This window comes from Triturus cristatus, chromosome 4_1 (assembly GCF_964204655.1).
Source record: "Triturus cristatus chromosome 4_1, aTriCri1.1, whole genome shotgun sequence".
NCBI classification, from domain to species: domain Eukaryota; kingdom Metazoa; phylum Chordata; class Amphibia; order Caudata; family Salamandridae; genus Triturus; species Triturus cristatus.
In genome coordinates this window covers 27,468,416-27,494,069 of record NC_140585.1, presented here as the reverse complement: position 1 = coordinate 27,494,069, position 25,654 = coordinate 27,468,416, and the positions used below count along the sequence as shown (strand labels likewise).

The following is a 25,654-nucleotide window of genomic DNA, read 5'->3' as shown; positions in this document are numbered from 1 at the left end:
GCTTGTGCTGCAGCCAGCAGCACCCACCGCAATGTAAAAGGTAGGCATTTCAACCGCCGTGGCCGCGGTTGCAGTGTAATGCCTATTGTGGGACTGCCGCCTGTAGGCGGGAGGTCCCATTCTCTGATACGATGGCGGATGGACTGAAGTCCGTCCGCCATCGTAATCCGCCCCTATATTCTCACCATAGGTATTCTGGTCCATGATATTGTTGCGGTGATGCTATTTTTCACATGATATTTAGGTTACACAACATTTTGGTATTATTGTTTGATTCACAACTCCCCCATCTGATGTGGAATCATCACACTTTCTGCCTGGAAGCCTGGCGTGCATTTCTACCCAGCTCTGGACTCGAATAATTCATTATCTCAAAAGATAAATGAGGCCAGATTCCAAATAGCCTCTAGTTGAGTTCCATAAGTAAATGTCCTCCCACTTGTAAAGTAATACACTTTGCCAACACATGCATGAATGTCCGTTCAGACTCTCCAAACGAGAAAAGACTTATGGATGGCCCTCGGAAAGAAGCAAAGAAGGGAGGCCGTAAGCGTACTGTCCCAGGAACAGTTTGGTTGCTTTGCATTTCCACCACCACTACACCGGTGATTTATTGTCACCTCTGGTGCTTTCATGCTAAGGGTTGTGAGTGTTCCCCGCCCACCACTTGTTTAAAGAAAAGAAGTTTAGGAGAGAGACTTGCCTGCAGCCACGGCGCGTTGTTGTCTGGTCTCTCTCTCCCTCTCGGCATTTCCAGCACTGACGAGACGATGCCTCTGGGGACTGCTGCAGTTTTTTCAGATATGCTCGTGTCATACACTGGAACGCTGATTTCACACTCCCTTGTCTCGTTACTGGCCGACATATTGGATTTCTCAGAGGCGGCCAGTGCTGTACTACACTGACCTTTTTACAAAGTTTCAGGGATGTCTTCTTCCAAGGTGTTTTGAACTGACCAATCTCTTTTTATCACCTGAGTCGGTACTGAAATCTTGGAAACATGCCAAAGTTATCCCTCTGATTAAAAAACCTACACTGGATGCTTCTGGGCCTGAAATGTTTTGTCCAATTTGCCTGCCAAAATAACAGAATCGCATGTAGATACTAATCTAACTCAGTTTCTGGAATCCAACTCGAATCTGAACCTGTTGGACTTGGCCCTTTTTCCCAAAACCTTTTGCCTTTCCCCCCCTAGTTTTGACTAACTGTGAATTGGTGGTTTGAAAGGAAACACAATAAATATGTATGGTTGATGTGTAAGATGGAAAATAATAAATGCTGCGCAATGGTGTGCGCAAGTTATTGTTACCATTGTGTGAATGTCCCTTTTAAAATGGATGCCATTCCTGTCTGCACATGTGCCGCCTGACTGAGGTGGGTTACCAGTCTAGTAGTTTGTTTCCCAACACCCCCAGATTTAGGAGGGAAGCCTGGCACCCAGGGTGCTCTACATCTCTCCCAGTTGGGACTGAAATTGCCAGGAGCCTTCTGGAAGGTTCTAGCCCTTTCTGGTAGGTGGGAGGAGGGGTGTATATATAGGGGGTCTGTGCCACCATGTGCTCAGATGGAGCGTGGACATGAATGTGAGGGGATATACTGCCAGGTGGTACCGCCGCAAGGGCCTGTGTGCTGGCCCCTGTGCCCATCTGTTCCCCCTCTGCTGTCCACAGGGCCAGTGAGAGCCCACGGCTGGAGTATAGACTGCTGTACCAGGAGGAGTGCCACGTTATGGGGGATGACTGTTCCTAGGAACTGTGGCTCTGTTCTGATAAGTGCCCACTGACCGCTGATCTTGCCTAGTAGTACCTGCGGCTCTCCCGCCCTAGCGCCTCGTGAGCGCTCTACTTTGTCCGCCTGACTGGCCAAGAGGTGAGGAGCATGGGCGTTACACTTAAATAACTGTACTCCAAGCCTGCACCCTAGCGCTTCATGGACCCTGACTGCATTCCCTGCATACGAAGGGTGCTATAGTCAAGTTGCTTGGGGTAGGTGAGCGCTATATTTGGTGGGCGCTATACTTTAATTAACTGTTTCCTGCCTGCACCCCTGCACAAGGAGAGCGCTTTAGGGGTACTGCCCTGGAGAAGAGAAGGGCTGGTGTCTGCAGCGCTGGGCTGTGAAGGAATCCCAGCGTGTGGGAATCCCCCCTGCCTGCTTGGGGTAGAGCAGGTGTCCACCCCACGTTTGTGTGCTTATTCAACCCAGCGGGAGCCCAGCCCGCGGGTGTGGACACTTCGAAAACTATTCTAAACTGGCGGGAGCCCACACCGCAAATTGCCGCCAAGATCTGCAGCGAAATCACCGCCGCGGCCCGAGATACCAAAGCAGGCCGCCAAGTGCGACTTTAGCGGGTGCCCACCTCGCATTGGCGGTACTTTGAACAGCGAGTGCCTACCCCTCGTTATACTTTTTTTACAGTCAGAGGGAGCCTACCCCTCATTGCCGCCAGGAATCAACGCCGTAGCCCAGGCATGGAGAACCAGAAGCCAGGCCAGAGCGCGCCTGGCTGGGGGCGTGGCCTGCCGGCCAGAAGGAGGGTGCCGGAAGTAAGTGGAGGGGTGGCGGGGCTCCCGTGGTGATGAGGGAGCCCCGTGGGTGGAGAGAGACCGAAGCGGGAGGTCAGTGCCCTGCAAGTGAAGCCGCACCGGAGGTGAGAGGAGGCAGGCCCCAGAAGCCGTCTGGAGCCTCGCGCCCTCCCTATTGAAGTCCCGGGTCCCAGGAGGGGGTCCGGGTGAAGACGGGAGGGGCTTTGGTGTTGGTGGGGCTCTCGTGAGTCGAGGAGAGTCCCGCGGGTGTGGTAGCTGCTGCCTAAGGCCGAGGGAAGTAGCAGCGCGCGGACTGCAGGGCTCCGTGTGGTGAGGGAGCCCTGCCGCCATCGGAGAAGCGGGAGCCGTGGATGCTGCAGTCCAGCTGCCCTACCACCGGCCAGGAGGGTGCGAAGGCCACAGGAAGAAGCCCGGTGAGTGGGGGCTCAAGTGGAGCTGCACCGGGTGGGACATTGTGTACTTTCCGAGCCCCAGAGGACGGGGCACCAACGTCCCAGTACTAGTTACTCACCGCAGCTGCCACGTGTTGAGGCATTCGTGAATTTAGAGGCCCCTTTGTGACTGCACAGTGGCGCCAGGAACTCATCGGCAGCGTAGGAAGCAAGGACTGTAGGCGTTACCATGTGTGCACTGCGATGATGAGATTAGGCATAGTGGTTTCCTGCCAATGTTAATATGATCAGGCCTAACGCCATGTGTCTTTGCTTAATGTCATGCAATAATGGTTTCCTCCCATGCCTACTGCTAACGTGTTGGGGAGTGCATTTATTTACACAAAGTGTTGCTCATGGTTCAGGCCTAATGCTTCCCCCCTAAGGCCTACAAGGCTGGGTTAGGTTTATGCCTCATACTAGTGTCATGCAATGAGGTGTTCCTCCTTAAGGCTCATGATCACGTGTTCCCTAAGGCAGTTACACTGCTGGTTTGATGCCTCATGTATTGTTCACGTTTTCAGGTCCACTGTGACGGTAGGCATAAGGTGTTGATGCAGGCTTGCTGCTATGATGTTTGTTTCAGACCTGATGTTTTCACTACAGGCCTCCTCATGCTGAGGAATGGTATGCCTAATGTGTGCTCATGCTTTTAAGCTACTAAAGATGCCTCATGCAAATGTTTAAGGGCTAATGTCATGCCATGATGATGTGTATTCATGCCTAATGCTTTTCCCCTCAGGGGTGCCGTGTTGATTTTAGGCCCATTGTGTTCCTGCGGAAGGGGTGCCACATACTAATATGTTCCTAGTCCTAATGTTTTCCTTCCAGGCTTGCGCATAATGTGTTTATATGCTGCCCTGACGTTTTCATTCTAGGCTCATGGTTAATGCCTCATAACCCGATATGTTTTATGCCTACTGAGAGGCAGAGATGTTTTCGTTCCATGCCTAATGCTAATTTGACATAGGCCTAAAGCGATTTATGCTACGTGCATGGGGTCGCCAGCAGCGACTGGCGGTTACATTTTCATTGATAGACTCCGCATTGACTACTGATTATCCCCTGTGAATGGTTACCCGGTGCCGGCTGGCCGCGAAGATATGCACCTGTGTTCTGCATTTTAATGTTATTTTTCATGGAACCTGGTGTGTGGTCTCTTTTTGTAGTGTGCCTTGTTTGTCGCCTGTGTGTGCTGCGTGGATGCTTTACACATTTTCTCCTGGAGTTTGGCCCACCCGCTCTGCCCCACACTACCCAGTGTCTAACAGAACCTCTCTCTGGTTTTAGACCCTGGTACAGCACAGAGTCTGCTCTGCTTGCGGTCACTGAGCAGCTGCGGGTCTCTTTGGATGAGGGCAGAACCTCAGCGCTGATTCTACTTGATCTGAGTGCAGCATTTGATACGGTCTCCCATAAGATCTAACTTCACCGGCTGCGGGAGATCAGCATTGGTGGCAAAGCCCTCTCCTGATTTACGTCCTTTTTGGCTGATAGGTCTTTTCAAGTTATCTCGCTGCCCTTCTTCTCCCATACACCACCACTATGTTGCGGGGTCCCACGGGACTCCCCACTGAGCCCTACGCTGTTCAATATTTACATCCGGCCACTGGCATCAGTAGCAAAGGCCCGTAACATCTCCCTGGTGTCAAATGCAGATGACACTCAGCTGGTATTTTCCTTTTCTAACGTTCCTAGCCAGGACTCCCTGAAATTCCAAGAGGACCTGATTGCCATCTCCGAATGGATGGCGGCCTACTGCCTTCAATCAAATTCTACCAAATCAGAAACCCTTCCCTTAGGATGGGATACCCATCTATGGGGCAACCACTGGTGGCCCCCTGTGCTTGGCTCACCCCCGCAGCCAAAACCAGATGAAAAGAATCTGGGTGTCTGGATAGACTTCTCCCTTTCTTTTGACAACCAGGCTAAATCAGTAGCAGGCACTTGTTTTGGTCTCCTATGGGGCCTAAAGCCCATTTTAGGACTCTGACTCCCATACTCGCCAGATGATAGCCCAATGTACCGTTCTGGCTAGGTTGGACTACTGCAATGTGCTGCTCCTCTGCTCTAACAAGTCGGTGATTAAAAGGCTCCAGCGAGCCCAGAATGCAGCGGCCCGTACCCTCTTCACGCTCCCCAAGCACTCCCATGTGTCTGGCCTCCTTCACCGGCTGCACTGGCTGCCAGTAGAGCAAAGAATCCATTTTAAGGCTCTTTTTTATCACTCCTACAATTCTCATGGGCTTTTGCCCAGCGATTTTGAGTGATCTGTGTCTTCCTGCCCATGCCCTGCGCTCGGCTGTTGCCCCGGGTGCGTAGGACCAGAGTCGGCAGGCGCTCATTCCGGGCGATGGCCCCCACTATCTGGAATTCCATGCCTCCTCCCATCCGGTGCACTCTGAAGCACTGGGCTTTTAGTAGGGCCGTGTAGACCTGGCTATTCTCTGATCACTAGCCGCCCACATTTCACCCGACTCCACTCTGCAGGTTTTAGCACTGGGACGCCCCGTTGCGGGGGAGCCATGTGCTTTACAAGAATTTTAACATAACATTTTAACATATGTGATATTATCTATGTATTATGTCTGTACACGCTAACTATTCCGTAGCATCACTTCTACATGTAACCACCAATATTCCTTTGTTCCACAATTTACAAAGGGGATTTCTTCTTTTTAAAGAGCTTTGCTTTAAATACAAGCAAATAAAATTAAAGATGCAGATGGGAAGACAACACCGTTTGACAAATCTTTTTATTTTCAGTATCCTCCTATGAGCCCAGAAGTTGTGCACACTTTCCACTGGATGGGCCAGGAGGCCTCATCTTCCTGGTGAGGTGGAAGAGAGGTTTGATGAGGTGGCCGATGGCACATTAGATGATAGCCCGACTACAGATTCTTGTTGATGAAGAAGGGGCGGTTCTTGTAATCACTCGACTGCAGGTAGGCCTTGAGTTTGGGACGAGATTCAATCTTTTCCTTGAAGGCCTTCAGATGAGGGAAGCTATTCAGGCAGTCTGGGGCAAAGACCAGCTGAGTTTGGAGGACATCCAGAAGATTGTAATCTGCAAAGGAGACCTGTCCAGAGCAAAAGACATCCAAGTTATGAAGGGATCACTCAAGGAATAAGAGAGAGTCAGAGGGGTTCAGCAAAAGCGACCTTTCCAGAGGAGAAGAGGGAGAAGAGAAGGAACCCCCTGTGTGACCAGGGAGAATTATAAGAGGAAAAGAAAAGGACATTTGTTCATTTGTCATCAGAAAAGCCAGGTCTTGTAGTCAAATGAATAGTAATGACTGTTCCTTTCTCATATGGAGAACAAGAGGAGCTAAGGGCCTTATTTAGATATCGGCGGGTAGATTACTCCGTCACAACAGTGACGGATATCTCGTCTGCCAAAATGTCAATCCCATTGGACATAATGGAATTTATTTTTCGGCGGACGGGATGTCAACACCATTGTGACGGAGTAACCCATCTGCCGGTATCTAAATAGGGCCACAAACCTAGGTTTGAGCATCAGAAATCCTTGGTTTCAGTGTCTTTTGCGTTTTCTTCATGGGAATGCCAAAAGCATGAGGTCAACCTGATCCCCTGGGCAAAAAGCATGGGCTCTTTTGTAGCAGTCAACGGTAAACCCCCCTGTTGACTTTGTTCCTTTTGGGGGAGCTTTCTAAAGGTGAAGACAAAGGAACCGATTTAGAATTTGGTGGCTGGGATTTTCTTTGTCAGGTTGCTGGAGTAAAGTACTCCGTCACCCTAATTTGGAGATGCCCACCAGTCTAGAGAACATTTCTTGTATTGGCAGAAACCGCCATCATAGCGGTTCTTGTCAATGCATTAAAGGTTTGACGGACGGCTCTGTAAACATGATGGAGCTGAACGGCAAACGTTCACTGTTTTTTTTCCTTTCAAAATCCAAAGAGTAAGCCGGAGTACTTTTTTTTTTAAATAAAAAAATAATGACAGGGAAAGATCATTTTGCAGTTTTCACTGCCCCATACCGCTATTTTTTACCTGGCAGTGTTGAACAGTGAAAACTTGCCATTTTTATTGCCCATTCTAAATAGAGTGGGCAGACAAATTGCAAAACCTCTGACGCCCTTTACTCTTTTCAGCCATCAGAGGTGTGCGTTGGTGGTGGAGACAGAATAAGCGCCATCATCGACATACTGTAGCTGAACTTTAAATAAGGCCGGCGGACCTTTCGTTTGACTTAGAGGGTACCCTGCCGCCTGTGCCGTGCCGAAGAGATGAAACGATTACCTCTATGAGAGAGAGAGAGAAACAGAGATAGAGAGAGAGAGAGAGATAAAGGAATAACTCTATGGCAAAGGTTGCTTGCCTGGCCAAGTGGAACAGACAGGAGTTGAAAGAATCACCTAGGAACAGGAGTGAATAATAGGGGAAAAGGAAAGGTGACCTGTCATAAGAAGAAAACGCTGAAGAAGAAGTAATAACCAAGTGACAAGAGTGAGTAACAGGGGGAAATAAAAGGGGACCTGCCAGATGAAGAGGACAAAGGAGATAGAAAAGTTAAGTGAAGGACACTTTTCAGAAGAATAGGACGCCATGGACATGAAGGAGCACCCAAGAGATAACGGAGTAGACAAGGAGCAAGGAAGAGTGACGCAGCACAGGATGCCCGTCTGTAGGAAATGAAATGGAAGAGATGAAGGAACTTTCAAAGAGACCAAGAGGGGGAAAGGCCAAGGAAATGTATCCAGAGATGAAGATGAGGAGCTGTCCATGGGAAAACAGATAGATGGAAAACATATATGAACAAAGCTACCATCCACTTTCAACCGCCCTCCCTTGAGCTCTTCTCTTTCAAGCTCTTTACACCCACATGTAGGAGTTACAAACATGCCAACAGACTCGCAGCAGGGGGATTGGATGGGAGTCTGTCTCAGGGGCTGCTGGGACCAGGCAGGAAGAGGAGATGCTGCAAGACGCGACGCTAGAGGTGGCTTAAGTTACGACTTTAAAAAAAACACCCCTCCACCCCTGCTGTCTCTGCCACTCTGTCAATCAGTCATCTCCATAGAGTGTGAGAGACCAACCTCTCACACCATATGCCCCTCTGTACCTGCCATGGTCTGTCACTCTGTACACTGCGAGGCAGAAAACTCTACAGACCACAGATCCACTATGTCTCTGTTACTATAACATATTGTGAGGGACAGAGTGCATGGGCCCTTGGCACCGGAAGTCTCCAGCACTGTGGTTTCCTGAAGCCCAACCTCTCTTTTACCTGCATTTCATTATCTCCCCTCCGGAGGGCAGTCATGCTACTCACCGTGCTGCCAACGAGGAATCCAGAAGAGTTCTGGGAGAGAAACCGCTCAAAAGGTCTCAGCTGATTGGGCAGATCTTTTATGTACTTCTCCTTGCCAGTGTCCTGTATGAAAATAAACCAAACATTGACAAGCCCCATAGGTTTATTTTTGGTATAGTGTATGTATAGACAGAGTTCCAATATATAGGCGCAAATGCACACACAATATATGTATATGTGCTGACACCTGTGTACACAGAACAACAATCCCAGAGGCACAACCAACAACTATCCATGCAAACAGGCCAATATACATACAGGCATCCATGTACCCAGAACAGCAAACATACAGGTACTCCGCCAATAAAAACTACAGACATGCAGGCATCTGTGTCCAAAGACCAAAAAGCAGAGGCAACCATGTAAGTAGACCAGCAGACACACAGACAATAATGGATACAGGAATCTCTATGCACTGATTAAAAATCCATACAAGAATCCATGCCATTAGACCAACAGTCACACATACACCACTGTACACAGACCACAGAGATACAGGAATCTCTATGCACTGACCAAAAATCCATACAAGAATCCATGCCATTAGACCAACAGCCACACATACACCACTGTACACAGACCACAGAGATACAGGAATCTCTATGCACTGACCAAAAATCCATACAAGAATCCATGCCATTAGACCAGCAGTCACACAGAAACCATTGTAGACAGAACAGACATAAAGTTATCCATACACAATCACGAACAGGCCCACAGGCGCTTATGAACATGCACAAATTGACTTTCAGGTAGCCATGCACACAGGCCTTAAACAGATACTTCTTGTACATTGACCAACAATCTTACGCACGCATGCAGACCTAAAGATTTACAGGCACACAATTAAATGCAATCACTGATACGGACAGACAAAACACATACAAGCATCCAATTATGACGCAAACCACAAAGATACACATGCACAGGTGACAATATATGGACAAACACACAGGTTATATACAGCACAGCCAGTAACAAACTTATGGGCACCCACGTACATAGAACAACAAGCTCACAGGTGGCCATGCACGCAGACCAACAGACAATAAGGCGTCCATGTACACAATGTAAACAACAAGAGGCCTGACTAGATTTAAACACCTATTACTAAAAACTCGACACTAGAGGGGTTACCCATATTTTTCATACTCCCTCACAAAGGCGATCCCTATCGCTAATCAAAAGTGTCATGGCGTTCCAATTTATAACAGAAATGTCAGAACAACATCATAGGGCCACTCCCACCCAAACATAAAAAAGTGTGAGAGAGGAGAGAAAGCACCTCACGGTTGTAACACCAAGGGGGCTGCTGGTTGGTACTCACTAGTACACCCACTTATCATTATCTGTTACTATCTCTCCATACAAGAAAAGAAAAGTGTGTGTTCAATCGTACAAATCTCAAAAACCTGAAGAAAAGGAAGAAGACAGTGAAACCTAAATGTGAATAAACTGTCAGTGCATAATGTCACTACAAATGCCCACTCTACCCCGTGAGAATAAAGATATAATTCCCACCATTAAAAAGCGGTACCGCTTACTAGCTTGACGTAACTTTATTAAGCGCTGTAGGTTGTCCCAATTAAAAATGGTTTCAATCAAACCATATTCAATTTCCAAAAGCCAACATGTTTCGTTGCAAATAATTTGTGCAACTTCTTCAGGGCTGTAGAGGTTCCAAGTTATTACTTCGTGCGAGATTCACATCAAACCAGCTGGTTGTGAAGATTCCTCATACCTGCAACCATCTCAAAGTAGCACACGCGTCAGCTGATTGCATGCCCACAGGGTGACTGCCCAAAGTCTCGTCACCAATACCGAGTCCCGCCTCTATATGTTCTTGTATACGTTTGTTTATTGGTCGTATTGTGCTCCCCACATATATCTGTTGGCACGTACACAATATACAATAGACAACAAATGTCACTTTTCCCACGGTGGATTCCCGAACGGCTGACGCTGTGTTAGGGGACAAGTCGACCTATTTAGCTCCCTCACAGGCTGAATCTGGGCCTTTTTTATCTGGTTTTCCCCAGTTGTCCTGTGAGACATCGCTTGAGCTGTTATCCAGGCTGCAATCTGGCTCGCCTCTGGATGTCTGTCCGGCGAAATGCTTGGGCAAGGTGGCCTCAGCGTTGAACAGCTTGCTGAACCCCCTGCTTAATCTTTCATTGAGTTCAGGGGTGGTTCCACGACAATGGAAACACGCACTCATTCTGCCGCTGGTTAAAAAGCCTCTGCTCGACCCCCTGCAATGCGCTAACTATAGACCAATCTCCCTCCTCCCTGCTCTGGCGAAGGTGTTGGAGAAACATGTTCAGCATACTCTGACCACCTTTATTGAGAACAACAAACTGCTGCATGACTCCCAGTCCGGCTTTCGTGCGAATTACAGCACGGAGACGGCTCTGGTGGAGGTTACCGACGCCATCAGGGAGACGCTCGACCATGGGGGAAAGGCTATGTTAGTTATGTTGGACCTATCGGCGGCATTCGACACCGTCCCACACGCAGGTCTCCTCTCAAGACTCAGGGAGATTGGACTGCGAGGGACGGTGCTGGACTGGTTTCAATCCTTTCTTGCCGACCGCCGACAGGTGATCTGGGCTCCGCCGTTCTCGGCCGAAATGCTTTCGCTGGAGGTGGGGGTGCCTCAGGGTTCTATCCTGAGCCCCACCATCTTCAACATATACATGGCCCCTCTAGCGGAGGTAGCGGAGGCGTTTGGGGCCCGGGTCATCTCATACGCTGATGACACCCAGCTCTTGTTCACCTGCAGGAAGGGAGAGGCCTTTAACGGCGGCAGAATCAAGGACTGTCTGAGTGCAGTCTTTGCGTGGTTTCAGCGGCACAGCCTGAAATGCAACTCAGACAAATCTGAGCTGCTCTTTTTCGGCTGTGCCCCTGATCCGGGCTGGAAGACATGGTGGCCCCAGGACATGTCCCCCCCAGAGAAACCATCTTCTCAGGTAAAAAATCTCGGAGTGGTGTTTGACGATGATCTATCTTTCCGTCCACACATCCTGGGATTAGTAGGGAAATGTTTCAGCATCCTCAAGATGCTCAGGAAATTTCTTCCTCTACTCTCACTGCAGTACCGTAGGAATGTAGTCCAGGCGCTTGTGGGCTCTCGCCTGGACTATGCGAATGCACTCTTTGCAGGCCTACCTAAGTATCTGTTATCCAGACTGCAGATTGTTCAGAATTCGGCGGCCAGAGCTATCTATGGGCTGCCCAGGAGAGCTAGTGCCTCTGCGCTCCTGGCTAGGCTGCACTGGCTCCCAATTTCGGGAAGAATTAGATTTAAGCTCCTCACTCTGGCATTTAAGGCCCTCCATGCGATTGGCCCTAACTATCTGAGGAAGCGTATTGTTTTCTATGTGCCACGGAGGTTGCTGAGGTCGGCGGACCTGGCTAAAATGGAGGTGCCTGTGGTCAAACGTGTTCGGATGGGAGGTCGTTCCTTCCAATACGTGACAGCCTGCTTGTGGAACGAGCTCCCACTCTCCCTTCGGAAAGCGAACAACCTCCTGGCTTTCAGGAAGGAGTTGAAGACTCTGTTCTTTACCAAGTAACCCGCTGTGACTGTAGTAGGTTTGCCTTTGGTTTCCTGTTTCTCTGGACCTCTTTGCTAAAGCGCCGGGACACCCTTTTGGGGTAGCCGTGCGCTCAAAAAGTGCGGCTTAACATAACATTTAGTATTGCAAGTAATCAATTGTTGTATGTGTTTAAACCTGGTGTTGTATTGGAAACAAGTGATCTTATCAAAGGCATATTTGCACATATTACATCTTGTACATTTAAAAAAACATTTTGGTTTTTCGGGTAGCCAGGGGCCCGATTCACAGAACTGACTTAAGACAAAATCCTAAACTTACTACCATTTTGGTATTCACAGAAGGCACCTACTAATTTTGGTATTCACAGAAGGCACTTACTCACTTCGGTATTCACAGAAGTTAGGAGTCCTAACTTTAGGACTCCTAAATGCCTTTTGTGAATACCGAAAGTCTTAAAGTTAGGATTTTTCTCAGTTTAGGAGTAGTAAAGTTAGGACTCCTAACTTTAGGACTCCTAAATGCCTTCTGTGAACACCCAAAGTCCTAAAGTTAGGATTTTTCTCAGTTTAGCTTCTCTGCAGAGGTGATCACAAAGGAGGCGTAGAAAGAGTGCGGAGCTGACGTTCGTGTCATCCTTTGCCTCCCTAGCGGACGGTGATAGAGTTGGCTCGCTCCCGAGCTTGTCCCTCACATTGGAATCACTGGAACGAGCGCTGCTGGTGACAACATGCCGCGTTGGCTGCTGCCTGTGCAACCTTGGAATCTGTGCTCCACACACACACACAGCGCTGCAGCTCACTCAGTCCGGGTCCTACTAGCCCTTGTCTGTTTATAAAGAACTGAGGGGCATATCTATAAGCCCCTTGTACCACAGGTGCATCACTTTTTTGGACACACCGGCAGAGCAATGTGCCTGCCCATAAGGTGTCACTTCCTGCACAAAAACTATCCTTCCAACAATGCAGATATCCTTACACCATGGTGCAAGGGTGCCTGCGATAGCACAAGGCAGCCAATTGAGCGCCAGCACAGTAGAGAAGGACTGGGATGCGCTCTATCCCATAGATACGGCACATGCCTGCTCTTTTCTTTTGATGCAGTGCAGCAAAGCGACTTTCTGCCCTGCTCTGCTTCAAAAAGTTATAAATGAGGCCCAAAGTTTCGGAGGTACCGCCCTGCCCACCTGTTGCCTTTTAACAGCATAAATACAGATTCACTTGGACGGAGCCTTTTCGGTTCACGCCCTTGCAAGCGGAGCGTGGATAGAATAGCTTGACAATTTTTCTACGAGGGTTATTTGTGAGAGGTTTGCGTCGCCAGAGCATCACTTTTTTTGACGCTCCAACAGCCAGATCCTCTCAGTCATTTCTATGAAGTGACGCAAAGCCACTGTGCATAGCTTTGCACGGACTCATAGATAATGAGTAGGACAAAGCAGCGCTACTCACTGCCTTGACTGACTTTGTGTCAAGGAGGAGTTCCATGAGCATTGCGGTGGGCTTTCCCATGCAGCACAACGGATTTTGACGCTGTCCCAGATTTACTTAATCACGTAAACCTGGGGCAGTGCCAAAACTTTATGCCTCTTCTTACTTGTTCATCTATCCATTTGTGGTGCATTCTGCAGCGCTCTAGAACAAGGAGAACGCCTCTTGGGATTGTTTTTTGTGGTGGAAGGTGCCCCTTGCTGCGCAAAAACAATCCTGTCTCCAACTGAGGCACAACTTTGCACCACGGTGCAAGGGCGTCTACAATGACGCTAGGCAGCAAATTGTGCACCAGTGCAGGGGGGAAAGGACAGGATTGCCCTATATTCCATAAATACGGTGCATTTCTACTCTTTCACATTGGCGTAGGGCAGCGCAGCGAGAACTCCTGGGGTGCTGACCTATGCCAATTCCTCATAAATGAGGCCTTTTGCACGGTGGATTGGGCCTTCTGCCACACTGACCACTTATCTCTCTTTGGGGTCCATGTGTGTCCCCCGGAGGAGACATAGATCACAAAAACGTTTATCAAAACAGGTATTAATTCTGCAACCCTGGAGTTAACACACCAATGGAACATGTTAATTCTGGGGATATGAAATCAATGTCTATTACAATCCCCTGAGAAATGAGGTGAATCAGTAATTTTGGGTCCATTTCACTTGGTAATATGTTAAGTCAAAATCAGTGCATGAAAAGGACACAAGTTGTAGTTAGTGGACTAAACTATAAATTGTGTATTTCAGTATTTTGTTTTTTTTTAACCTTAGCTCTTGTCTCATTTCTACACCTAACTATAACATCAGTTTAACGATTTATATATATATATATATATATATATATATATATATATATATATATATATATATATATATATATATATATATTACCTACTGGCGGTCGCCAGTAGGTAGTTATAGTTAGGACCACGTTTCCATAGGAAAACCTCAACATTCTATTTTGAATAACTTTGGCGCCGGTCGACGAATCCTCGCGAATTTCTCAAAATAGGTGGGGCGCTACGCTCCGCTCCTACCCTGAAAGTCTCAGGGGGATCCGTCAAGCGGGGGCTGAGATAAAAGGGGGGTCCCAAAACGCGTTTTTCCCATGCATTTTTCCATAGGACCTTTAGAACGAGCTACAGCCCGAACGGCTGAACAGAATTACTCAAAATTTGGCAGAGAGGTAGTCCCTAGGTCAAGGAAGTGCCTTTTGTAGGTCTGGTGTAAATCTGTTCAGTATTTCCGGAGAAAATAGCATTTAAAAGCATATATATATATATATGCGCGCAGGGTGCGCGCACCGTGCGAGCACCGTGCGAGCACCCTAACGTGCGCGAGCGTAATTCTGATTGGTGGTTACATGTTAGTCAACGTTCGAATCGGTCGAAATCAGGAAGTGTCGGCCGCCATTTTGTTTGTTTTCAGTGCGAGAGTGAAAAAGGAAGGTGGCGAACGTGAAAAGGGGGCAGGGTAGAGAGTTCCTGACCCCCTAGCCTTTGTCAGGGGGTCCCTGAAGGACCCCGAAGGCAAAAAAAAAAATTTTTTTTTTTTTAAATCGCGGGGGTGCGCGCACATTCGGCGCACCCTGAAAAACACAAAAAAAAAATTTTTTTTTTTGCAAAAAAAAAAAAATAATTCGCAGGGTGAAAACCCAAAAAAAAAATAATAATAATTTTTAATACGTAGTTTATTGTAAAATAAATATATAAAAAATAATACATAAATAAATTAGCATTTAAAAAACCGTACAAATTCACTGAAAAAACCATAGGTTTCACACACGTTATAGTTAGGAATTAGCATTTAAAAAACCTTGCTAATTCACTGAAAAAACCATAGGTTTCACACATGTTATAGTTAGCTGGACATTTTACTGATAAAAAACCAATGAAATTCCCCCGTTATAGTTACTGTAGGCAACTATAACTCACGCGACCGTAATCCTCTGCTGATGACATATGTGTCTTTATGAAAAAAAAATATTTGTAATATATGTATAGCTAAAATTTAATGGAAGAAGACATGGGCAAATAAGTGTCTAAATACAGTATTAGCATCAGCAGAGGATTGCGGTCGCGTGAGTTATAGTTGCCTACAGTAACTATAACGGGGGAATTTCATTGGTTTTTTATCAGTAAAATGTCCAGCTAACTATAACATGTGTGAAACCTATGGTTTTTTCAGTGAATATATATATATATATATATGTATATGTATATGTATATATGTATATGTATATAGGTTAAGGTGTATTGAAGAATGAGTGGGTGCATGACTGTCTGAATGAATGATTTAGCAGGTGCGTGACTGACTGTATAAGTGAGTAATTAAACATGTCTTATTGAATGCATGGGTTAGTGACTAAAGTGTGTGAATGTCTGTTTCAGTCTATCTTTTGGTGTGTAAGCAGCTACATGGGTTGATAAATAGCTATATGAGTGTCTATATGTGTTATTGATTGGTTGTCTGAGTATCAGTATGGGTGGCTGAGTGTCTGTGTGGGTGGGGGAGGGGTGTGTGACTTTGTGCATAGATGTGTGAGTGGATGATTCACTGGGTGTATTTGTTCAAGAGTGCATCTGTGAAGGGCTGTATGGGTGGTTGAGCGTGTGTATGGGTGTGTGGGTGAGTGTCTAGATCTCTCAGTAGTATATGTGTGAGTAACTAAATGTGTGAAAGGCAGTATATGTGATTGTTATATTATATAAATGACTATATGTGAGAGTGAGTGATTGTGAGAGAGGCTGTATGGATGAGTGTGTGCTTGTATCAATGATTATATAAGAGAATAAGTGTGTGTTAGTATCTGTCTGAATAAGTGAGGTGGTGTGTGTATAACTAAGTAGCTGAGTAAATGGGAATTTGATTGATTCTTTGCATGACTGACTAGGTGTGTGAGTTTCTCTATGGATGAGTGGTGATATGTGAGTGTCTGTATAGGTGTATGAGTGCATAAAATAGTGCTGTATTGTTGAGAGACTGCATGTATGAGTGACTGTATAGGTGAATGAGTGGATGTGTGTGTAGTCCTAGGAATCAGTGAGTGGAAATGTAGTAACTGAAATTGGTGTCTCTATGGTTTTGAAAATGGTAGTCTGTATTTAGAGTGGGTGCTTTAGGGTGTGAGAATGTCCATCAGATTATCATGTGGATGAGGTCATCAGTGATGTCATCAGTGATGTCATTTGATATTTCATCAGTGATGTCACTGACCATGTCATGAGTGATGTAATATGTGATGTCATCAGCAGTGCATTTTGGAGGCACAAGTTATAGTTAGCTCAACTAACTATAACGGTTGAATTCCTTAGGTTTTGTACAAGTTAAATGTCCAACTAACTATAACGTCCCTGAAACCTGTGTTTTTGCAGTGAATATATATATATATATATATATATATATATATATATATATATATATATATATTGCCTACTGTCAGTCGCCAGTAGGTAGTTATAGTTAGGACCTAGTTTCCGTAGGAAAAGCATTTTTGACTTGGCTATAACTTTGGCATCGTTGGACAAATCTCCAATGAAATTTTCCAAAAAAGGGTCAAAGTAGGATCTGGTTGTCATGAAAAGTTTAGGGGTGATCCATGCAGTGGAGACCATGAAACAGAGGTGCTAAAAAAGGGTGTGTTTGTAACGTTAATTTCCTAAGGTACGCGTTGTCAGCATAGTACTGAGTCCTATAATAGTCCTTACGTTCCCATTTGTCCTCTTGCCACCTGAGCATGACTTTCTGAATGTCTACCTGAGTTTTTGCCCAACTCACTGCTATGTTCTGCTCCCTGCAGAACCCCTTTAGCTCCTCCAGACTGTAGTCCCACAGATCATGTATGCTAAAGGCAGATTCCATTTTGGCAAGGCATTAAATACAGAAGTGCAAAAGAAGAAAAGTAGGCATCAGAGCTGGAGCAGTACACAATAAACAAATAACAAATGAGAGAAAATTCAAGAGAAACCCAAAGCACGTGATTGTCTAAATGCAGAGCTTGTAGCGCAACCATGCATCACTGTGGTACTGCGAAAGCGCAGGTTCAAACACAGTTTTTAAAAAAGTTACTTCAAATATATGTGTACAAATATGTTTTTAAAGTAGTGATGTGGTTAGTAATGTGTGTATTGTAATAGTTAGAATTCATTTTTTAAGTTACATTTTTTTAATTGTAGTTGTGGTCGTTGATTGTCTGCATAAGTTTTGTGATTTCGCGACATGATCGTGATCATTGCGACATCGTTGTGGATTTTAAAAACGTTTTACAAAAATGATTTGACAAGAATCTGTGGCCTCTTGGGTGGCTATGACTTAAAAAATTTCTTTAGGTGCATTTTTCAATATGTGAAATACATTTGCTGATCACAGATTCTCCACAGTAAATGTGACAATGTTATGCCGACTTGAACATTTCTTACGAATAAAACCAGTTATTAATGTACTTTCTGATAAACACATACCAAATCAAATAAACATTGGCATAGACAATAGGTCTCACCTTTGTGACCTATTGGCTTTGGCAATTTTTTAAGCTATGATGCATAGTGATACTGAGGTGGTGGTGCTGTATTGGTGCTTAGGTGTAGTGGAGTGTGCAGTGATGCTGAGTTGTTTTGCTGAAGTGGTGCTGCACTGATGCTGAAGTGGTGCTGCGTTGGTGCTGAATTGCTTTTGAGGTAGGGGTGTGCTGGTGCTGAATTATGGCTGCACTGGGGCTGAGGTAGGGCTGTGCTGGTGCTGAGGTGGGGCTCTGTTGATGCTCAGGTGGTGCTGCACGGGTGCTGAGGTGGTACTGCGCTGATGCTGATTTGGTGGTGCAGTTGGTGCACTGGTGGTGGTGAAGAGATGAGGAGGTAGTGCTGTTCTGATGCGGACATGGTGCTGCTTAAGTGGTGTGTGCTGATGAGGTGGTGCTGAGTTGGTTCTGCACTGGTGCTGAGGTGGTACTTAGTGATACTGAAGTGGTGCTGAGTGATAATGAGGTGGTGGTGCTGTCTTGGTGCTTGTGTAGAAGAGTGATGCTGAGTTGTGGTGAGGTAATGCAGATGTGGTGCTGCGCTGATGCTGAAGTGGTGCTGCGTTGGTGCTGAGGTGGTGCTGTGCTGGTGCTGGTGTAGGAGAATGTGAGGGATTGTGTGTGCATTTAACTAGTGGGGTAGAGGGCCAGGGGAGGAAGCTTGTACTCTTTTGCAAATTGCTGTATATTAAAGCTTTGGAAAATGTTAGATGGGCTGGGGAGAGGTCACCTTGCGTTAGACCTGCACATTATCAAATACACTTATGGTGTGCGCTTGTAACAATCTATAGGCGAAGGTGAGGGAAGGACGCTTGTAGTACAATACGATTGTTGGGGATCCAGAGTCTAAATATGTTGGCTGAGTTGGGGAGAGGTCACCACTCATTAGTAGTGTGGAGTGGAATTAACTAAACCTGTGGTTATTTATTTGTGAAATATTTACATCCACACAGTAAAGGGGTGTTCCGGTCCTAAGTATGAACACCGAAAAGCTTGCAACCTTGCACTCTCCAAACTGCAAAGTCTTAAACTGCAAAGTTTGAAAGTGCACAATGCGTTAAGGCGCTGTTTCGCCAGCTTGAATGCAGCACTGAAGCGACCCCAAAAAGAAGTTAAACTTGAGGTGGGCTGGGGAGAGGTCACGATCATTTAAAAATCCTTGTTTGAAAATGTTAGCGATGCTTTTGGAACATGAAAGCAATGCCTTCATTAATAACCATGAATAGAAAACTGCTCCAACCTGTGCAGTTCTTTGTGCACAAAGCAGTTGTGTACAGTATAATTAAAATACTTTAGGAGGCCAAAATTGCCAGACCGCTCCGAAGTGGACAGGTTAATTATTTAGAAAAAGCAACAGCTTCGCACGAGCACAAGTTACATTCCAGGTCATTCCGTGCAACGTACAGGTGTCCATCCCAAAAACGCGCTTCATTGTCCGGGGATCAGTGTGTGTACGCTGCAGGTGCAAATATTCATTTCCTGGTAAAATAACTCCTCACTGTGTGCACTGTAGGCATCTGCACGTCTAGAGGGTCCGAGGAACACACCTCGCAAGCCTTGCCTTCATGACTTGTTCCTCTGTGGCTAAGGAGATGCGTGCATTTGAAAGGTGCAGTAATTACAAATTAAGTTTTAAAAGTGTGGACGGTTAGCAGCCAGATGTTGGTGTAATTACATACATTGATCGACTCGCATATCTTGAATATACAGAGAGCTGAAGGATGTGAACTCAGCTCTATCTCGGCTGCCTCCGTCACCAGTTAAAGGTAAAGCAGGGCCGGGTCCTTGTTTCTCCCTGATGCACTCCTCCCCAGTGTCTCCTTGTTTCTCCGTGATGCACTCCTCCCCAGTGTGTCCTTCTTTCTCCGGGATGCACTCCTCCCCAGTGTGTCCTTGTTTCTCTGTGAGGCACTCCTCCCCAGTGTGTCCTTGTTTCTCTGTGATGCACTCCTCCCCGGTTTGTCCTTGATGCACTCCTCCCCAGTGTGTCCTTCTTTCTCCGGAGGCACTCCTCCCCAGTGTGTCCTTGTTTCTCCGTGATGCACTCCTCCCCAGTGTCTCCTTGTTTCTCCATGAGGCACACCTCTCCAGTGTGTCCTTGTTTCTCCATGAGGCCCTCCTCCCCAGTGTGTCCTTGATGCACTCCTCCCCAGTGTGTCCTTGTTTCTCCATGAGGCACTCCTCCCCAGTGTGTCCTTGTTTCTCCGTGAGGCACTCCTCCCCAGTGTGTCCTTGTTTCTCCATGATGCACTCCTCCCCAGTGTGTCCTTGATGCACTCCTCCCCAGTGTGTCCTTGTTTCTCTGTGAGGCACTCCTCCCCAGTGTGTCCTTGATGCACTCCTCCCCAGTGTGTCCTTCTTTCTCCGGAGGCACTCCTCCCCAGTGTGTCCTTGTTTCTCCGTGATGCACTCCTCCCCAGTGTCTCCTTGTTTCTCAATGAGGCACTCCTCCCCAGTGTGTCCTTGTTTCTCCATGAGGCCCTCCTCCCCAGTGTGTCCTTGATGCACTCCTCCCCAGTGTGTCCTTGTTTCTCTGTGATGCACTCCTCCCCAGTGTGTCCTTCTTTCTCCGTGAGGCACTCCTCCCCAGTGTGTCCTTGTTTCTCCGTGAGGCACTCCTCCCCAGTGTGTCCTTGATGCACTCCTCCCCAGTGTGTCCTTCTTTCTCCGTGAGGCACTCCTCCCCAGTGTGTCCTTGATGCACCCCTCCCCAGTGTGTCCTTCTTTCTCCATGATGCACTCCTCCCCAGTGTGTCCTTCTTTCTCTGTGAGGCACTCCTCCCCAGTGTGTCCTTGTTTCTCCGTAATGCACTCCTCCCCAGTGTGTCCTTGATGCACTCCTCCCCAGTGTCTTCTTAATTCTCCATGATGCACTCCTCCCCAGTGTGTCCTTGTTTCTCTGTGATGCACTCCTCCCCAGTGTGTCCTTGTTTCTCTGTGATGCACTCCTCCCCGGTGTGTCCTTGATGCACTCCTCCCCAGTGTGTCCTTCTTTCTCCGGAGGCACTTCTCCCCAGTGTGTCCTTGTTCCTCCGTGATGCACTCCTCCCCAGTGTCTCCTTGTTTCTCCATGAGGCACTCCTCCCCAGTGTGTCCTTGTTTCTCCGTGAGGCACTCCTCCCCAGTGTGTCCTTGTTTCTCCATGATGCACTCCTCCCCAGTGTGTCCTTGATGCACTCCTCCCCAGTGTGTCCTTGTTTCTCTGTGAGGCACTCCTCCCCAGTGTGTCCTTGATGCACTCCTCCCCAGTGTGTCTTTCTTTCTCCGTGAGGCACTCCTCCCCAGTGTGTCCTTGTTTCTCCGTGTTGCACTCCTCCCCAGTGTGTCCTTGTTTCTCCGTGATGCACTCCTCCCCAGTGTGTCCTTGATGCTCTCCTCCCCAGTGTGTCCTTCTTTCTCCGGAGGCACTCCTCCCCAGTGTGTCCTTGTTTCTCCGTGATGCACTCCTCCCCAGTGTCTCCTTGTTTCTCCATGAGGCACTCCTCCCCAGTGTGTCCTTGTTTCTCCATGAGGCCCTCCTCCCCAGTGTGTCCTTGATGCACTCCTCCCCAGTGTGTCCTTGTTTCTCTGTGATGCACTCCTCCCCAGTGTGTCCTTCTTTCTCCGTGAGGCACTCCTCCCCAGTGTGTCCTTGTTTCTCTGTGAGGCACTCCTCCCCAGTGTGTCCTTGATGCACTCCTCCCCAGTGTGTCCTTCTTTCTCCGTGAGGCACTCCTCCCCAGTGTGTCCTTGATGCACTCCTCCCCAGTGTGTCCTTCTTTCTCCATGATGCACTCCTCCCCAGTGTGTCCTTCTTTCTCTGTGAGGCACTCCTCCCCAGTGTGTCCTTGTTTCTCCGTAATGCACTCCTCCCCAGTGTGTCCTTGATGCACTCCTCCCCAGTGTGTCCTTGTTTCTCCGTGAGGCACTCCTCCCCAGTGTGTCCTTGATGCACTCCTCTCCAGTGTGTCTTTCTTTCTCCGTGAGGCACTCCTCCCCAGTGTGTCCTTGTTTCTCCGTGTTGCACTCCTCCCCAGTGTGTCCTTGTTTCTCCGTGATGCACTCCTCCCCAGTGTGTCCTTGATGCTCTCCTCCCCAGTGTGTCCTTCTTTCTCCGGAGGCACTCCTCCCCAGTGTGTCCTTCTTTCTCTGTGAGGCACTCCTCCCCAGTCTGTCCTTGTTTCTCCGTGATGCACTCCTCCCCAGTGTGTCCTTGATGCACTCCTCCCCAGTGTGTCCTTGTTTCTCCGTGATGCACTCCTCCCCAGTGTGTCCTTGTTTCTCCGTGAGGCACTCCTCCCCAGTGTGTCCTTGCTTCTCTGTGATGCACTCCTCCCCAGTGTGTCCTTGCTTCTCTGTGATGCACTCCTCCCCGGTGTGTCCTTGATGCACTCCTCCGCAGTGTGTCCTTCTTTCTCCAGAGGCACTCCTCCTCAGTGTGTCCTTATTTCTCCGTGATGCACTCCTCCCCAGTGTGTCCTTCTTTCTCCGTGATGCACTCCTCCCCAGTGTGTCCTTGTTTCTCAATGATGCACTCCTCCCCAGTGTGTCCTTGATGCACTCATCCTAAGTGTGTCCTTGTTTCTCCGTGATGCACTCCTCCCCAGTGTGTCCTTCTTTCTCCGTGAGACACTCTTCCCCAGTGTGTCCTTGATGCACTCCTCCCCAGTGTGTCCTTGTTTCTCCGTGATGCACTCCTTCCCAGTGTGTTCTTGGTTCTCCGTGAGACACTCCTCCCCAGTGTGTCCTTGATGCACTCCTCCCCAGTGTGTCCTTCTTTCTCCGTGAGACACTCTTCCCCAGTGTGTCCTTGATGCACTCCTCCCCAGTGTGTCCTTGTTTCTCCGTGATGCACTCCTCCCCAGTGTGTTCTTGGTTCTCCGTGAGACACTCCTCCCCAGTGTGTCCTTGATGCACTCCTCCCCAGTGTGTCCTTGTTTTTCCGTGATGCACTCCTCCCCAGTGTATCCTTGTTTCTCCGTGAGGCACTCCTCCTTGTTTCTCCGTGATGCACTCCTCCCCAGTGTGTCCTTGTTTCTCCGTGATGCACTCCTCCCCAGGGTGTCCTTGTTTCTCCGTGATGCACTCCTCCCCAGTGTGTCCTTGATGCACTCCTCCCCAGTGTATCCTTGTTTCTCCGTGAGGCACTCCTCCTTGTTTCTCCATGAGGCACTCCTCCCCAGTGTGTCCTTGTTTCTCCGTGAGGCACTCCTCCCCAGTGTGTCCTTGTTTCTCCATGATGCACTCCTCCCCAGTGTGTCCTTGATGCACTCCTCCCCAGTGTGTCCTTGTTTCTCTGTGAGGCACTCCTCCCCAGTGTGTCCTTGATGCACTCCTCCCCAGTGTGTCTTTCTTTCTCCGTGAGGCACTCCTCCCCAGTGTGTCCTTGTTTCTCCGTGTTGCACTCCTCCCCAGTGTGTCCTTGTTTCTCCGTGATGCACTCCTCCCCAGTGTGTCCTTGATGCTCTCCTCCCCAGTGTGTCCTTCTTTCTCCGGAGGCACTCCTCCCCAGTGTGTCCTTGTTTCTCCGTGATGCACTCCTCCCCAGTGTCTCCTTGTTTCTCCATGAGGCACTCCTCCCCAGTGTGTCCTTGTTTCTCCATGAGGCCCTCCTCCCCAGTGTGTCCTTGATGCACTCCTCCCCAGTGTGTCCTTGTTTCTCTGTGATGCACTCCTCCCCAGTGTGTCCTTCTTTCTCCGTGAGGCACTCCTCCCCAGTGTGTCCTTGTTTCTCTGTGAGGCACTCCTCCCCAGTGTGTCCTTGATGCACTCCTCCCCAGTGTGTCCTTCTTTCTCCGTGAGGCACTCCTCCCCAGTGTGTCCTTGATGCACTCCTCCCCAGTGTGTCCTTCTTTCTCCATGATGCACTCCTCCCCAGTGTGTCCTTCTTTCTCTGTGAGGCACTCCTCCCCAGTGTGTCCTTGTTTCTCCGTAATGCACTCCTCCCCAGTGTGTCCTTGATGCACTCCTCCCCAGTGTGTCCTTGTTTCTCCGTGAGGCACTCCTCCCCAGTGTGTCCTTGATGCACTCCTCTCCAGTGTGTCTTTCTTTCTCCGTGAGGCACTCCTCCCCAGTGTGTCCTTGTTTCTCCGTGTTGCACTCCTCCCCAGTGTGTCCTTGTTTCTCCGTGATGCACTCCTCCCCAGTGTGTCCTTGATGCTCTCCTCCCCAGTGTGTCCTTCTTTCTCCGGAGGCACTCCTCCCCAGTGTGTCCTTCTTTCTCTGTGAGGCACTCCTCCCCAGTCTGTCCTTGTTTCTCCGTGATGCACTCCTCCCCAGTGTGTCCTTGATGCACTCCTCCCCAGTGTGTCCTTGTTTCTCCGTGATGCACTCCTCCCCAGTGTGTCCTTGTTTCTCCGTGAGGCACTCCTCCCCAGTGTGTCCTTGCTTCTCTGTGATGCACTCCTCCCCAGTGTGTCCTTGCTTCTCTGTGATGCACTCCTCCCCGGTGTGTCCTTGATGCACTCCTCCGCAGTGTGTCCTTCTTTCTCCAGAGGCACTCCTCCTCAGTGTGTCCTTATTTCTCCGTGATGCACTCCTCCCCAGTGTGTCCTTCTTTCTCCGTGATGCACTCCTCCCCAGTGTGTCCTTGTTTCTCAATGATGCACTCCTCCCCAGTGTGTCCTTGATGCACTCATCCTAAGTGTGTCCTTGTTTCTCCGTGATGCACTCCTCCCCAGTGTGTCCTTCTTTCTCCGTGAGACACTCTTCCCCAGTGTGTCCTTGATGCACTCCTCCCCAGTGTGTCCTTGTTTCTCCGTGATGCACTCCTCCCCAGTGTGTTCTTGGTTCTCCGTGAGACACTCCTCCCCAGTGTGTCCTTGATGCACTCCTCCCCAGTGTGTCCTTCTTTCTCCGTGAGACACTCTTCCCCAGTGTGTCCTTGATGCACTCCTCCCCAGTGTGTCCTTGTTTCTCCGTGATGCACTCCTCCCCAGTGTGTTCTTGGTTCTCCGTGAGACACTCCTCCCCAGTGTGTCCTTGATGCACTCCTCCCCAGTGTGTCCTTGTTTTTCCGTGATGCACTCCTCCCCAGTGTATCCTTGTTTCTCCGTGAGGCACTCCTCCTTGTTTCTCCGTGATGCACTCCTCCCCAGTGTGTCCTTGTTTCTCCGTGATGCACTCCTCCCCAGGGTGTCCTTGTTTCTCCGTGATGCACTCCTCCCCAGTGTGTCCTTGATGCACTCCTCCCCAGTGTGTCCTTGATGCACTCCTCCCCAGTGTGTCCTTGTTTCTCCGTGATGCACTCCTCCCCAGTGTGCAGTGAGGCGGGCAGTGTCTGGCTTTGCTGCCAGTGACTCCATGCCTGCCCGGCCAGGACACTGCTGTGATGAAAGGGGTACTCCTTGTTTTGGATTCGGTGTTTGAGGGGAAGGGAGGTGGTGAGGAGGGCAGTGGCTGCAGCTGCACAGGGCACCTTGAAGGCGGTAGTCTGCCGGTTGCCGTGTCGCTGGGATGGGTCCCGTGTCAGCTGAACAAATCTGGCACGTTTCATTGAATATATTATGCTTATGTAGATACGCAATGGGCTTTCAATAGGCTCGTTTGTTTGAAGCAATGTCTCATGCAGCACATTCATGCAGAAATGCTATTGTTGAAATATTTACGGCATCATACATTTTAATTGTTAGTCAGTTACAAACGTGTAGACAAACTTGTTTGGTGCAACCAAGCTAGAAAGTGTTTCCTATTTTTATCGGAGGCATACTTGAGTCTCTGGGGTTAAAGGTGAAATCTGGAAGATGCTGCATTTACTTACATACATTTCTGAATTTAATGCTGTTATGAGCGACTG

General features: G+C 48.4%; 1 protein-coding gene across 1 annotated transcript in view; it reads right to left on the bottom strand.

The window, feature by feature from the left end:
- Positions 1–5,715: 5,715 nt before the first annotated feature.
- The window catches only part of LOC146839362 (glutathione S-transferase P-like), an 89,590-nt gene continuing 69,651 nt past the window's right edge, over positions 5,716–25,654 (bottom strand). Inside the window, exons 6-7 of the mRNA XM_085651363.1 lie at positions 8,277–8,378; positions 5,716–6,057 (exon numbers count right to left, since the gene is read on the bottom strand). Coding sequence (XP_085507489.1) covers positions 5,869–6,057; positions 8,277–8,378 — 291 coding nt within the window. The 3' untranslated portion in view covers positions 5,716–5,868. The remainder of the gene's footprint in view (positions 6,058–8,276; positions 8,379–25,654) is intronic.